The sequence below is a fragment of the Populus trichocarpa genome, chromosome 16, assembly GCF_000002775.5.
Source record: "Populus trichocarpa isolate Nisqually-1 chromosome 16, P.trichocarpa_v4.1, whole genome shotgun sequence".
Taxonomy (NCBI): Eukaryota; Viridiplantae; Streptophyta; class Magnoliopsida; order Malpighiales; family Salicaceae; genus Populus; species Populus trichocarpa.
The window spans coordinates 260,258-274,686 of record NC_037300.2 but is presented as its reverse complement, the minus strand read 5'-3'; the positions used below and the strand labels follow the sequence as shown (position 1 = coordinate 274,686).

General features: G+C 35.2%; 1 protein-coding gene across 4 annotated transcripts; it reads left to right on the top strand.

Annotated features, from left to right (window-relative positions):
• The first annotated feature begins 1,670 nt into the window (after nucleotides 1–1,670).
• On the top strand, nucleotides 1,671–14,297 carry LOC7482634 (sister chromatid cohesion protein PDS5 homolog A). 4 transcript variants are annotated; one of them, XM_024588100.2, is made up of 33 exons: nucleotides 1,671–2,037; nucleotides 3,015–3,218; nucleotides 3,332–3,513; nucleotides 4,230–4,356; nucleotides 4,482–4,700; nucleotides 4,783–4,999; nucleotides 5,079–5,224; nucleotides 5,337–5,482; nucleotides 5,785–5,934; nucleotides 6,046–6,094; nucleotides 6,189–6,380; nucleotides 6,666–6,848; nucleotides 7,218–7,372; nucleotides 7,454–7,580; nucleotides 7,690–7,839; nucleotides 7,930–7,989; nucleotides 8,177–8,313; nucleotides 8,421–8,538; nucleotides 8,669–8,803; nucleotides 8,934–9,130; nucleotides 9,280–9,496; nucleotides 9,658–9,804; nucleotides 9,986–10,066; nucleotides 10,161–10,781; nucleotides 10,894–10,980; nucleotides 11,466–11,545; nucleotides 12,278–12,329; nucleotides 12,418–12,504; nucleotides 12,615–12,652; nucleotides 12,899–12,961; nucleotides 13,055–13,182; nucleotides 13,319–13,746; nucleotides 13,831–14,297. In XM_024588100.2, the coding sequence occupies exons 1-33, from the start codon at nucleotides 1,939–1,941 to the stop codon at nucleotides 13,879–13,881; spliced, it is 5,073 nt and encodes a 1,690-aa protein (XP_024443868.1). In that variant the 5' UTR covers nucleotides 1,671–1,938; the 3' UTR covers nucleotides 13,882–14,297. The 4 variants fall into 4 exon arrangements, with proteins under 4 accessions (XP_024443868.1, XP_024443866.1, XP_052303758.1 ...); XM_024588098.2 differs by having other exon boundaries at nucleotides 1,672–2,037; nucleotides 10,876–10,980; XM_052447798.1 differs by having other exon boundaries at nucleotides 1,673–2,037; nucleotides 10,179–10,781.
• Nucleotides 14,298–14,429: the final 132 nt, after the last annotated feature.

Sequence of the window (14,429 nt, the reverse complement as noted above, 5' to 3'; positions counted from 1 at the left end):
AAAACTACCCCCAATATATTTAAAAGAATTGTTTTAGGGTTTGTTTGTTATTGCTAATTAATAGAGGGATTTTTGTTGTTCTATTATTTTGTCAATTTTTTATATTTTATTTTATATGAAAACCCTAATTTTAAATACAATTGCAATCTTCAAGGATGTTGTTTAATTATTCCCTAAATTAGTGCAAAAATATTTACTAACACTATTCATGAAATGTTGTTTCAAGTGATAAAAATTGATAACAAAATTAATTTGTTATAAATGTTTTGGTTTAGATGTGAATGGTTTTTTTAAAATATAATTAATGTAGAAAAATTAAGTTAATTTATTACATATAGAAAATAAATTTCTCGATTGTACAAATCATTAAAAACACAAGAATTTTTATTTTCATGGTTAATCATAATTACTAATTATTAACCAACTTTTACTTGTTCATATTAATCAATTGTTATATACTCACACATATAAACCTTTATAAATTAATATCATTGAAACCATTAAAATTTATTGACTAATTTATATACTATTTACATTTTAAATTTAGAGAACAAAAATATTATTTAATTGAGGTGAGTAATTTATGGATAAATTGAACAATTAACTCATAAAACTAAAATAAATAACAAAATAAAACTTTTTAAAAAAAATTTAGCGAAGTAACATAATTTAACCTTATCATATTTTAAAAACACAACATTTAAATAATATCGTGTTTCACAATTTCCATGACATCGGTTTTATTTATACATACATAAATACACACATATATATATATATATATATATATATATAATCCCAACAGGCAACATTCTAATAAAAAAAGATGATGATTTTTTTACTTGCATACTTTAATAAATGCACATATTAAAAGGACAAGAAACTAAATATGTATTTTTAATTTAATTTACAATGGATATTTTTTTTTCTAAAATTGGTATAAAAAATATTATTATTATTATATAGCCAATATATCATCTGAGCTTCTATTTAAACTATCAAGTACAAACAACGTATGTGATCTATATCGATCTTGCATGCATGAATCAAGTCAACTCTCTAAAATAATTGTTTTGTCCATTTAGTCCTCAAGCTATTTTAGCCATCATTAATATTTGATGAAATAACCCCCGTACTCTTTGTCATCTATCATTCCCAATGAACTTGTTTAGACCTCGTCCGTCTCTAACACATATGTCCGAAAACCACAAATTTTAAAGTACATAATCCCCCAAAATCTTTGAGATTTTGTTCTTCTGTTTGAATTTTTCAATTGAAAAATTAATAAATCAATGTTTTTTAAATATTTTTTGAATATACAGATATAAAATATATAAAATATTATTTTGATATATTTTTAATTGTTTTTTTTTAAATAATCTATACCGAATTACCAAACATAAACATTAAAAAAAAAAAAACTTTAGCGTGCGATGATGACGAGAAGAGATTTGTAAAGTCTTCAACCCAAGGCCTCGTGAGCGCGGGATCTTAGATTATATTATCAAAAGATTGATTCATAAATTAGGGTTTGGTCTGGCCTGAAGTGGAAGAAGGACCATACAAGATTTTCACCCCACACTTAAGGTGAAAAACACAACTAGCAAAAGGAAAGAAATAGTTAAAAAAGATAAAGTATAGAAGAAAATGAAAATCCACACGTGAGCATCTGCGAAATACTTAGATTTGTTAATAAGGTAGCAGAAATTTATGTGATTTCACTTACATTTCGAGTTCATTTCGCCTTCTTGTCCGCAAAACACACACAAAATCAAAACCCCCCAAAATAGAAGAAAGCTTTAAACACACACATAAAAAAGACGAGCCCTTTAACCCCATCGACATGTAAGTGAGAGAGAGAGAGAGAGCAGCAGTTTAGTTTTGTCTGAAAAATTGAATCTTGGAAATTAAAAAAACCACCAAGCGTTTCTTTTTAGAATGGGAGAGGAGAAGAAGCTCGAAGAGAAGTTAAAGGAGGTGGGATCCAAGCTGGAAACACTTCCTTCTACTAAAGATGGTGTTGTTAAACTTCTGAAGGTAAGCCCAATTTTTGAATTTTAGTAAAAATTTACTCTGTTTGTTTGCCGAGAAAAACCTAGAAAGGCAATGAAAAGAAGTGAAGGTCGGTTTGTTGGAGCTGAATTGTTGCGTTGGGGTTTGTTGCATGGGAAAATTGCTTGTAAGAAGGGCTTAAAGTTTGGAGCTTTTTTAGGTTAAGCTAGTCAAGTTTGAATTTTTTGAGTAAAGCAGATTGTTTAGGTGAACTTTTTTTTGTTTGTCTAGGGTTATATTCGAGGGAGTTTGGTTGAATTAGGGTTAGTAGCGCAACCATTTAAAAGGGTTCACCGCTCGTGAAAAATTTCGCTTGGTCGCTTGTTAAATTTGCCTCTTTTGGTCCTAAAGTGTATCCTGTTGTTGAGCTCTTCAGAATTTTGGTTTCTAGGACTGAATTGCTGTCCTCTGCTGAGGAAAGTGGATGCTTAGTGAAACAGAAAAGGATGACAAGGAAAAATCTGAATCTGACTAGATTTATGAAGCTTAGACGGGTGGAAACTTCCGGGCTACTCAGATTAACATGTCAAATATGAAAGAATTGTTGTTCTAACTTTCACATTGTTTGTGTGTTGAATCTTTTGAGATTAAAATTTATGGCTTTGATGCAAGATTTTGAATATTCTGATAGAGTTAAGGAGCCTTAATATTGATTTTCTTTTACCATCAAATAAAGAAAGGAAAGAGAAACTGAATCAGGAGCTGAATTTGTGTTGTTTCATAATGTTTTGACCTGTAAGCTACTGTTTATAAAGGTTTTTTTTACTGTATTGGACCTCGGTTTGTGTTTGGAATCTATTAATGAGATGACCCTGGGATGTGTTTGGGATCTATTAATGATTTTGAGTTTTAGGCAATAGTGTTGGGTTTTTCTATTCCCTAATGCAACAGATGTACAACCCTAGGGTTCTTGTTTGGATTTTAATGTGCTGAAAATATTTCCTTTATGGATTTACCTGCAGCAAGCTGCTACTTGTCTTTCTGAGATGGATCAGTCACCACCGGCTTCAGTGTCAGAGTCAATGCAGCCTTTTCTTGATGCAATTGTAAAGCCAGAATTGTTGAAGCATCAAGATAGGGATGTTAAGCTTCTAGTTGCAACCTGTATTTGTGAGATAACCCGGATCACTGCACCCGAAGCTCCTTACAGTGATGATGTTTTAAAGGTTTGTTTACTTTACTAGCTCAATTAATTAATAGAATTAGTTAATATACCTCATTACTGATCATAAAAGTTTGCAATTTTAATCCAATCTCAATGGTGCATATCTTTGTGCAGGATATATTCCACTTGATCGTAGGCACATTTAGTGGGTTAAGTGATACTGGTGGTCCATCATTTGGAAGGAGAGTTGTTATTTTGGAGACTCTTGCCAAATATAGGTCTTGTGTTGTGATGCTGGATCTTGAATGTAATGATCTGGTGAATAAGATGTTCAGTACATTTTTTACTGTTGCCAGGTGTGTTTTGTTCATTTTATTTTCAGAGACAGAATAAAGGGCTTACATTTATAGTGCTTCCATCTGATTTTTCTTAATCTTGAAAATTCTTCTCTGGTTGACTTGCAAAGATGGTTCATATTTGCCGCTGAAGTTTTGAAGCCATGTTCTTTTATTTTGCACTTTCACCTTTTCCATGCACTTACAACAAGTAACACCACTGGGTTATTAACTTTAGATCACTGTTCATTGCAACAGTATAAATTACAGACAATCAGTTTATAATTCCTTTTCATTATTATTGAAATTCTTGGGTGGGTGGTGGTTGTTTCATCACCCAGTGGAGTGTGCCATTGAACTTAAATAATAACTAGATTTCTTGTGTGTATTTGTGACACAAGGTTCTTGTAGAAAGCCCATACACTATTGTCTCTGTGTCTCGTCTTTCTTATAGTTTGGACACATTATATGACTATATAGTTTCTCTAATTTTTTTTTTCCAGTCCTTTACATGGCTGTTTATTGATAGCATCAAATGATCACTACCTGGATCATTGTATTGCAAATGATACGGCTGTACTTATGTCCTAATACACAAGAGGGGATGGATATTGGCTGTTTCCCTACCCCTCTCTTGGCTTTGCCCAACCTTTTTTCTTCATTATTGTTTTCATGAATTAAAGGATTCCTTGTACGAGATTTAATGGATATTGATTAGAGAACTTTGACAAATGCAGTGATGATCATCAAGAAAGTGTATTATCATCAATGCAAACAATAATGGTTGTTCTCATAGAAGAAAGCGAGGATTTCAGAGAGGATCTTCTACTTGTTATCTTATCTGTATTAGGTCGTAACAGAAGTGTAAGTACCTCTACTCTTTGCTGGTGTATGATGTGTGCTCTATAGTTATTGTCAACATTTACTCTTGCTTAGTTTTTCTTATCATGCTTTTGATGGAGCTCAGTCTGTAAAACTTGTTTTTCCAGGATATCTCCATGTCAGCAAGGAAACTTGCCATGAAAGTTATAGAGCTTTGTGCAGGAAAACTTGAAGCTGGCATAAAGCAGTTCCTCATATCATTAATGTCAGGAGATAGCAGGTTGGCAAATAGTAAAATCGACTACCATGAAGTTATATATGATGTTTACCGTTGTGCTCCTCAGATCCTATCAGGAGTCGTTCCATACCTCACAGGAGAGCTGCTGGTAATTACTAATCCAGTATAAGCTTACAATTTATCAAAATTTGCTGATTAGTTTCTTAATACATGAGGTTCAACATTTGCAGACCGATCAGCTAGACACTCGTTTAAAAGCAGTGGGGTTGGTTGGGGATCTATTTTCTTTACCTGGCTCTGCCATCACAGAAGCATTTCAGCCAATCTTTTCAGAGTTTTTGAAAAGATTGAGTGATAGAGTAGTTACCATCCGGATGTGTGTCCTTGAATGTGTCAAAGGCTGTCTTTTGTCAAATCCTTTTCGAGCAGAGGCAGCTCAAATCATCTGTAAGTCCTTGGATGGAGAGGCTTTGCAAGTTTATATAAACGATTCCCGGTTGATTTTGACCCGGTTCAATGTTTGCAGCTGCCCTTTGTGACCGACTGTTGGACTATGATGAGAATGTTCGAAAGCAGGTTGTTGATGTAATCTGTGATGTAGCATGCCATGCCTTGAATTCTGTCCCTGTCGAAACCATAAGGCTAGTTGCAGAACGTCTTCGAGACAAATCTGTATGTCACACCTTTCCTTTTTTTCCCTGTTCCCAAATTATTTCTTAACTATATACTAGTTGGTATCTATAGTGTTCTGACGTGTGCATTTCTTTTTGTTTGGAATTCCCAGCAACTTGTTAAAAGATATACTATGGAGAGAATGGCTGAGATATTCAGGGTTTATTGTGTAAAGTCTTCTGATGGCTCAATCAATCCTGGTGAATATGATTGGATTCCTGGAAGGATTTTGAGATGTTTGTATGACAAAGATTTCAGGCAAGATTTCTTGGCTTGTGTGCTAACCTGGATATATTAAAATATATAATATATATGCACCCACACACACACAGAATCATCTATTTTCCCATTCATCTGCTCTATTGAAGGCCAGGTCCCTCCTTTGCTGTCTTCATGAGCTGCAATTATCTTGGACTGCTTGTCTACACTAATGTAAATAACTTAGTTGCTTTTTACAGAAAAATGTGCTACTTTATCTGATGCCATGGCGCTTTCTTAGTACCTCCTTCTCAACAGAATATCTGTTAAACATGTTTCTAACACAGTAATCTGTTCTGCAGATCAGATACAATTGAATCTGTTCTTTGTGGCTCTCTGTTTCAGACTGAATTTGCAGTAAAAGATAGATGTAAATATTGGGTAAGAATCTTCTCTGTCATAGACAAAGTTGAGGTGAAAGCTCTTGAAAAAATACTGGAGCAGAAGCAAAGGTATGTTGAAAATGCTAGATTTGACATGGCAACTCAAGCTGAAATTGCTAAATCTGTGTTTATTTGATGAATTGTGCTCTGATTTTCAGGGGATTTCCTCTTGGTTTGCAGGTTACAGCAGGAGATGCAGAGGTATCTATTACTGAGGCAGTCGCATCAGGTTTGTAAATTTTGGAGATTAGATTATTTATATTCAGCAAAGAGATTCAATTAAGAAAATGAAAATCCAACAATTGGTTCTCATTCAAATACAGGACAGAGATACTCCTGAGATCCAAAAAAAGGTTCTGTTCTGTTTTCGGATCATGTCTCGCTCCTTTGCAGAGCCTGCCAAGGCTGAGGAAAATTTTCATATAGTTGATCAATTGAAAGATGCCAATATTTGGAAGATTTTAACAAATCTACTCGATCCAAGCACTACCTTCCATCAAGCTTGCACTGGTCGGGTAAGTGATATTATATTAAATGGTTGCGGAAAGTTTATGAGCACGGTCAATATCTGATAAGTAATCTAACAATTCAGTGTTAGCTGTGAATGTTATGAACTGTAGTCCAATCTGTGGGGGACCTATTGAGTTGACTAAAGTGAGAGTGGCCTTGCTTTTCTTAATTAGGAGTTTTTATATGTCAAGCCAATTTTTAATTAATAGTTGATGAAGCTGCATTTGCATTTTTCTTTTCCCATTTTTTTGTGGAGAATTTACTCCATAAAGAATTTCCCTTTCTTGCAGGATGATTTACTTAAAATACTCGGCGAGAAACACCGACTCTATGATTTTTTGAGCAGTCTTTCGATGAAGTGTTCTTATTTACTTTTCAACAAGGAGCATGTGAAAGAAATTCTTTCGGACGTCAACACACATAACTCTGCTGGAAATATGCATTTTACTCGATCTTGTATGGATTTACTGGTGGTAAGAACATGTCAATTATACATCTTATTGATGATGAGTTTTTTATCAACCATGTGATCTATGTTTGCACACTCATACATTTTTGTCACTCTATGGTCTTTAATGCTATTTGATGCAATTGCATCCCTTCACCCACAAACTTTTTTGTTTTTACAATTATATCAAACACAGGGTCTTTTTCTATGTGTTTGCTTGTACTGTTGCAGCTGTAGTAGGAAGCTGCAGCACTTCAGCCTTCAATTTGTTTGACAATCTTATCTGAATCTTCTTTTATTTGTTTTTTGTTCACATTTTGACTTGCACATTTTACTATTTTGCTGTGAAAAAACAAACGCCATCTATAGATTTATTTTTTTTATGAATTTTCAGATTCTTGCTCGCTTCAGTCCATTGCTGCTTGGTGGCTCAGGGGAAGAGCTAATAAATTTTCTGAAAGATGACAACGAAATAATAAAAGAAGGTGCTTTGCATGTTTTGGCAAAGGCTGGTGGTACAATCCGAGAACAACTTGCGGAGTCATCAAGGTGTGTTGCATGAAATTATTGACATTTAGAGCCAGATAATTGTATGTAAATGTTTATACTCTTCTTATTACTCACCTGCAGTGCAATTGACCTTATATTGGAGAGGCTTTGCTTAGAAGGTAGTCGAAGACAGGCCAAGTATGCTGTGCATGCCCTAGCAACAATCACAAAGGATGATGGGCTCAAGTCCCTCTCTGTTTTATACAAGGTTCCATTTTTGTCTTTGTTGGTGTCTGCATGCATTATCATTAGAGTTTTGGAATGCTCCATATGTATGTTAATACCAGCATTCATGGTATTTCTTTCTCAATTTGCAGAGACTCGTTGACATGCTGGAGGAGAAGAGACATTTGCCTGCTGTACTACAATCTCTGGGATGCATAGCACAGGCTGCAATGCCGGTTTTTGAAACTAGAGAAAATGAAATTGAAAAATTCATTAAGAACAAAATTCTAGAATGCAGTAGTGTATGCATTTGCAAATCCCTAACTTGTGCAATGATTTGGGTTGACTTGATAATAACTAGTCTTATTATTAGAGTTGCTTCTGTTTCGCAGAAATCAGAAGATAATACAAAAGCTTGCTGGGACGACAAAAGTGAACTTTGTTTGTTGAAGGTAGTTGGAGTTGTCCTTTTTTTTCCATCCTTTTGAAGATTAAAAACAATAGCCTTAATATCAGCATTTTACTTAATAATTTGGTCTGGATATAGATCACATTGCCTTCTTTCTCATGTAATTTTTAGAATATATATTATTCCCTGACCACTTTACAAATTGGATTCTATTAAAAAATTGCTTGCAGATATATGGAATTAAGACATTGGTCAACAGCTACTTGCCGGTTAAAGATGTTCAACTTCGTCGTGGTATTGACAGCCATCTGGAAATCCTTAGAAACATACTTCTTTTTGGAGAAATATCGAAAGATATTGAATCAAGGTATTATGTTTATTGCTTTTTTATTAGTTTATGGATAAACTGTTGTCTGTTCCCCCTTGGGCTTGTTAGGTTTGCAATTTCATATGTATTTTCTTTTTATCATACAGTTCAGTTGATAAGGCCCACTTGAGGCTTGCTTCTGCAAAGGCAGTTCTTCGTTTGTCGAAGCATTGGGATCATAAGATATCTGTTGATCTCTTGCATTTAACCTTGAGGACACCAGAGGTGGAGTTTTTTGAAGTGTTCTCTGAAAACATAACAATACAATTTCATTTCCAGGTTATATGTAATGAAATGATTTTTGCTGTTAGTAATCCCCTTCCTTTCCCTCTCTTCTTTCTTTTGGGTCATGCAGATTGCTTTCCCACAAGCTAGGAAATTATTCCTGAGTAAAGTTCACCAATACATCAAGGACCGGGTTCTGGATCCAAAGTATGCTTGTGCCTTCTTATTTAATATGACAGGATCCAAACCCCTTGATTTTGAGGAGGTATTTCTACTGTACTTGATTTTTTCAAACAATTGTTACCTATGGTCAAATTAACAGATACCATGCGTGCCGCCATGGTAAAATTTCTGAAGTTTTGTTGTCTGTTTTTGCATTTTACTTGGAATGGCAGGAGAATCAGAACCTTGCTGATATTATTCAGATGCTCCAACAAGCTAAAACTCGACACGTCCCTGTGCAAAGTGATGCAAATCCCTTGTCAGTTTATCCTGAATATATTCTCCCATATTTGGTCCATGCTCTTGCTCATCAATCATGTCCTAATGTAGATGAGTGCAAGGATATTAAAGCATTTGAACCAATATACCGGTACATCTAATTGCACATTTTGTTGTCTTAGATGTGCTTTTTGTAGGTTATCTCATACAATGTTATTTTATAAATAAAGGCCGCCTAGATTTTATTGAGAATGCCAGAAAACTTAGAGGGAATAACATTATTTCCACCCTTCTTTCCAGGCAACTGTACTTGATCCTTTCCATGCTGGTGCATAAAGATGAAGGTGTCAAGTTGGAAGCTGGTATCAACAAGGAGAAGGAGAAGGAGAAAGAAAATGAGAAGGAGAAGGACAATGACAAAGACAAAGACAAAGACAAAGAGACCAACTCTCTCATAGTTTCCATCTTTCAGAGTATAAAGTGCTCAGAAGATGTAGTTGATCGAGAGAAGTCAAAGGTTGGGGAAAAATGTCTCTGAGTTTGTAGTTATTGTTATCTTTTATAATCATGGGAAGGTTAAACAAAAAAACACTATCCATCAAGAACTTATAAAAATCAACTTGAAGTTCAATGAAAGCAAAATGCTAATCTTATGCATGTTGATTTTAACATTTACAGAATTCACATGCTATCTCTGAACTTGGGCTGTCAATCATCAAGCGCTTAGCTCCCAAGGAGGATGATTTACAAACCTTGCCTTCACCAGTTTCTTTGCCTCCACTGCTGTACAAAATATATGAATATAAAGAATGCGAAGATGCTGTGGTATGCTCTTCCAAAATATCATTTACCTTGTTGTAGTAAATGTATAACTGATATTGGTAAACATGGGTGGTGCCTCATCTTAGTATAACCTTATCCACTTCACTTGGATATTATTTATTTTAGTATCTGTCTCAATAGTCAATTATCAGCTCCATTAATGACGCTGTGTGCCTTTTCATAGGCAAATGAAGGGAAAACATGGTTGGCTGAAGAAAGTGTCTTGACCCACTTTGACTCGCTTAAGTTTGAAACTAATGGAACTGTAAGTTCTATTGCTTACAAGCATCTTCAGAGATGCAGTAAATATTTAGTGATAGTCTTTTGTGGCATATGTGACTTTTAGCATCTTATGGCAGTCCTTTTTGTCACATCAGGCTAGTTCAGATATTGCTGGGGATGAGGTTCTAAATGACAGTGAAAGAGAAGCTAATGAAGTGACTCTTGGGAAAATGATAAAGCAATTAAAATCTCAGGGAAATAAAGGTGGAAAAACAAAAAAGAACAAGTCTTCAGCAGCTAAAGTGAAAGATGCTGAAAACGATGTTGATATCTTGAAGATGGTCCGGGAGATCAATTTGGATAATATGGGGCTATCTAATATGTTTGAGTCAAGCAATGGGCACAAAGATCTAAGTGGGAAGATAAAGTCAGAATCAGAGCATCAAAAAGTGAAAAAAGGAAATGTTAGTGATATGACACCTGTGCCGGTACCTAAACGTCGAAGATCATCATCTGCTCATAATGCTTCTAGATTTCCCCGAAGTCTTTTAAAGGATCCTTCGAGAGCTTCAGAGGATGATTCAAGCCCTGATTTGAAAGGAAAAAAGTCCAAGTCCAAGAGCGCTGGATCTGAATTGTTGGTATCAGGCATTCAAAAGAAGAAAAATGTCTCATCCAAACTTAAAGGCAAAAGCTCTGAGTTGGGTGACAATGGCAAGGAAAATGAAGTTGGAGAATCTGACAAAGATAACCTGATGGTAAGCTTTTCTCCTTGTCAGTAAACTTTTAAAGGCACACGATAATTACTTTCTTGTAGTCATTAATTCTGTGAATATACTTCTGATACTTAAGCCTGGTGTGCTAATGGAGACTGATAAGGTCAATACAACTAATAGCCCCCAGTCTTTGACTGGTTCTATGAAGAAGCGGAGAAGAAGTGTAGCAGGGTTGGCCAAGGTTAGCGTCTTTACCTCCTTTCCATTTATACCATCTTGATTTACCATTAAACATGATCGTGTTATCATGAAACTGATTTATGTTTTACAGCTACTGGATAACATGGTGATGCTAATCTAGATTCTAGACTTTGAATGGGATATTGGATGTAATCCTAAATTTACTAGCATCCTCTAAAAGCCATTCATTACCGAATGTAATCACCTCCTTTCTCTCTACTTTCTTTACTATACCCACCCTTTCCCAATCATGTAGTTTTGACCTCACTTTTTATCAAACATTCCTCTAGCTTCCTTAAAACTTTACCCACGAATGTGCTGAAAGTTTTCTTGTGTATTTGCAAGAGTTGGCGCTTTTTTTTTTTTCTTAATACAGTTACCTTATAATTTATTTTTCTCGGGTTCTTTTTCACTCATTATTAAACTGGACAATTTCTCTGCTAGCAAATTATTGTATGCCCTCCCTCAACTTTTATTACCTTTCAGTGCACAACGAAGAAAAGTGGCATTAATATTGAGGAGATTATGGGTTACAGAATAAAAGTTTGGTGGCCCATGGATAAGAAGTGAGTATTCTACATTTCTCTTATTGTTGCGTCATTTCAAAATACTCCATTCTGCTATGTTTTTTCTTGGTGGCGTTGTTCATTGTGCAGATGCACCATTATGTATAATGTATATAGTGTTAGAATACACAAGATGTTGTCGAAGGAATTTTACAATAGCAAGAGGCTGTTGCATAACAACACTTTCTTTACTACCAATTAAGGCAGCTCCATCTAATACTTGTTTACCGTGTTTTCTCTACCTTCTGCTCTCTCTAAACCTCTCTATTATAGCTAAAAATGGGGAACATGCTTCCCTATTTTCAAGTACAGTTTCTGCCAAGAATCTGCCATAATATCAGAGCTAGATCTTTAATTTTAATATGATATCAGAGTCTTGATGATCAAATGATCACGAGTTTGAATCTCTCCACTCTCATTCTCTCTTCTAATTAAAATATAATTAAGAGTACTAGATAATGGGTGTCTGTGCAAGTTTTAAGCCCAAAGGGCTTTAACTTGAGAGGGTGTGTTTGAGAGTAATATAAATCTATATTTTGGGGCCTCACGTAACAACTTAAGCTTTTAGATGAGATTGTTCTTTTACATATAGTAAGGGGAGGATTAGGGTTTGGCTAGATATTAAAGCTCAAAACTTTTCATGATGTAATACAACAGCTTTTCTTCTCTTCAAATTAAATTTAGAAAACTTGAAGATACATTTTTGATGCATTATACTTGCTAAATTGACAGGTTTTATGAAGGCACCATCAAATCTTATGATCCTTTGAAAAGGAAACATGTGGTATGTTGTATCACTTCTCCTTTCACATATTTTGGGACTGACTGAATTAATTTATTTCTCATTTTGTGCATCATTTTGGTGATTATAGATATTATATGATGATGGAGATATAGAAGTACTCCGTTTAGAAAAAGAGCGGTGGGAGCTCGTTGACAATGGGCCCAAGCGCACAAAGGTCTTACTCTATTCAATCTCCAACATTGTTTTTGAAGCTAAACCAACTGCACTTTTATTTCAAGAAAATCTACCAGCAGTGACTTACCTTTTCCTCTGTACCATTTTCAGAAGTCAAATTCATTTAAGCGCACCCCTTCAAAGGACGTGTAAGTATCAATGTCTCATCTTCCATTGAAAAATTAGAATATTCTTCTCATATTTAAAGGTCTCATGAAAAAAAACCTAGTGGTGCTTCATAAGTTTGCTGCAATGTTCTGTTCTCTGGGACTTTTTTTTATGGCATTATGCAATGCCTGTATGTTTCTTACATGTTTGAATTACAAAAAAACTTGTCCCTTTGGAATATCCATGCCCCTCATTTGCCTAATATGTTTATTTTAACTGTCTTGCAGTTCACCTGCTCAGAAAAATAGAACATCCAGTAGTTTAAGTCAGAATAAGAAGTCAGTGACAATGTGAGTTGGAAATTTTTAATCATTGATGTAGTCGCTTACTTATGTTTCATTTTCATTCAAGCACTGTAAAATGGATTGAACTTTGTTTTCTAGTGTTAAAAAGAAAAGAACGCCATCAAAAAACTTAAAGCGTGTGCATAAAGAGCCAAAGAACAAAGTTGATTCTGATGTATCAAGCCCTGAACATACCATGGCATCTGGAGGAGATAAGCTGAAATCAGGTGAAGCTTTTTTCACGCTTTTCAAATTGATTTTGTTTGTTATATATGCTGTTGATGTACAATCTTGCATGGGCAGTATGTAGAGAGTTCATTTGTTTTCTTACTGATTCTCCATATTCATTTCATCCTCTTTCAGATGATTCTGAAGGGGATCATGCTGAAAGGTTGTCCCAGGGCATGATGGATGTCGATGAATCTGACAAGGAAGTGGTGTCAATTTCCAAAGGTAAACACTTGGAAGACACAGAGGAAAGATCAAATCATTCTGAGGAATCTGATGGAGAAGTGAAATCCAATTATGAAGCAGAAGTTTCTGAAGATATGGAAAGCATACCAGAAGATGATAAAAAAGGTGATCCCAGAGAGGAATCCCATTCAGAAGAGAAAGACGTAGATGAATCAAGTGAAGCCTTGGGAGTGGAAGTCAATGAAGACAAATCAGATTCTGAAGGGAATCGAGATGTAGATGTCAGGAAACCTAGTAGAAAATCAAAGAAGCTCCGTAAGAAATCATCAAATCCTGTCAATGAAGAGGATGCTGAAATCTCTGACGATGAAACTCTTGTACTAGCCTCTAAACCCCTGATTATTTATGCATTACAAAATTGTGTGTTATCAAGATTCTAAGTTCACTCTTGTCAAATGCAGAGCAATTGGAAGCATAAAGTAGGGAAATCAGCATCAAGACGAGCAAGGTGAGCCATTTAGGCTGTAGATCAATCTCCAGGAAATTTGCAAAGCTTTAGTTTTCATGCCCTCCGTTTAGTTGGTGTAGCTGGTGCAGAATCAAAGAAGTTGAAAGCCATTCATCGATGTAAACACACACTAATAAAGTCTCAAGCGGTTGCCTTTGCACAGATGATTGTAAAGTAACCTAAGGCCTTCCCAATGCTAAGGTAGGAATGTTAGTGTTAGTTTCCAGGACGGTGGTAGATGATAGGTTGGTGTCTTTTGTTCACGGGTTGTAGTCCTAGTGCATGTTTTCTAACCTCCTGGATTGGTAAATTGATAGGTCACTTGTATAGTTACAGTTGGGGATACTGTTGTATGTCAGAAGGATATTTATTTTGATTCTGGGAACCCATGGAATTATAAATTGACTGCATATCTTGTTACTTGGTTTTGTATGAATCTATTCTTCTCTCCTCCCTCTTCTCCTTCGGTGATATGCTAGTTCTTGTGGTGACAACACTCAGCTGCATTGCATTAGCTTTCCTCGAAAACTTCTTGTGATGACTAATGTTAGG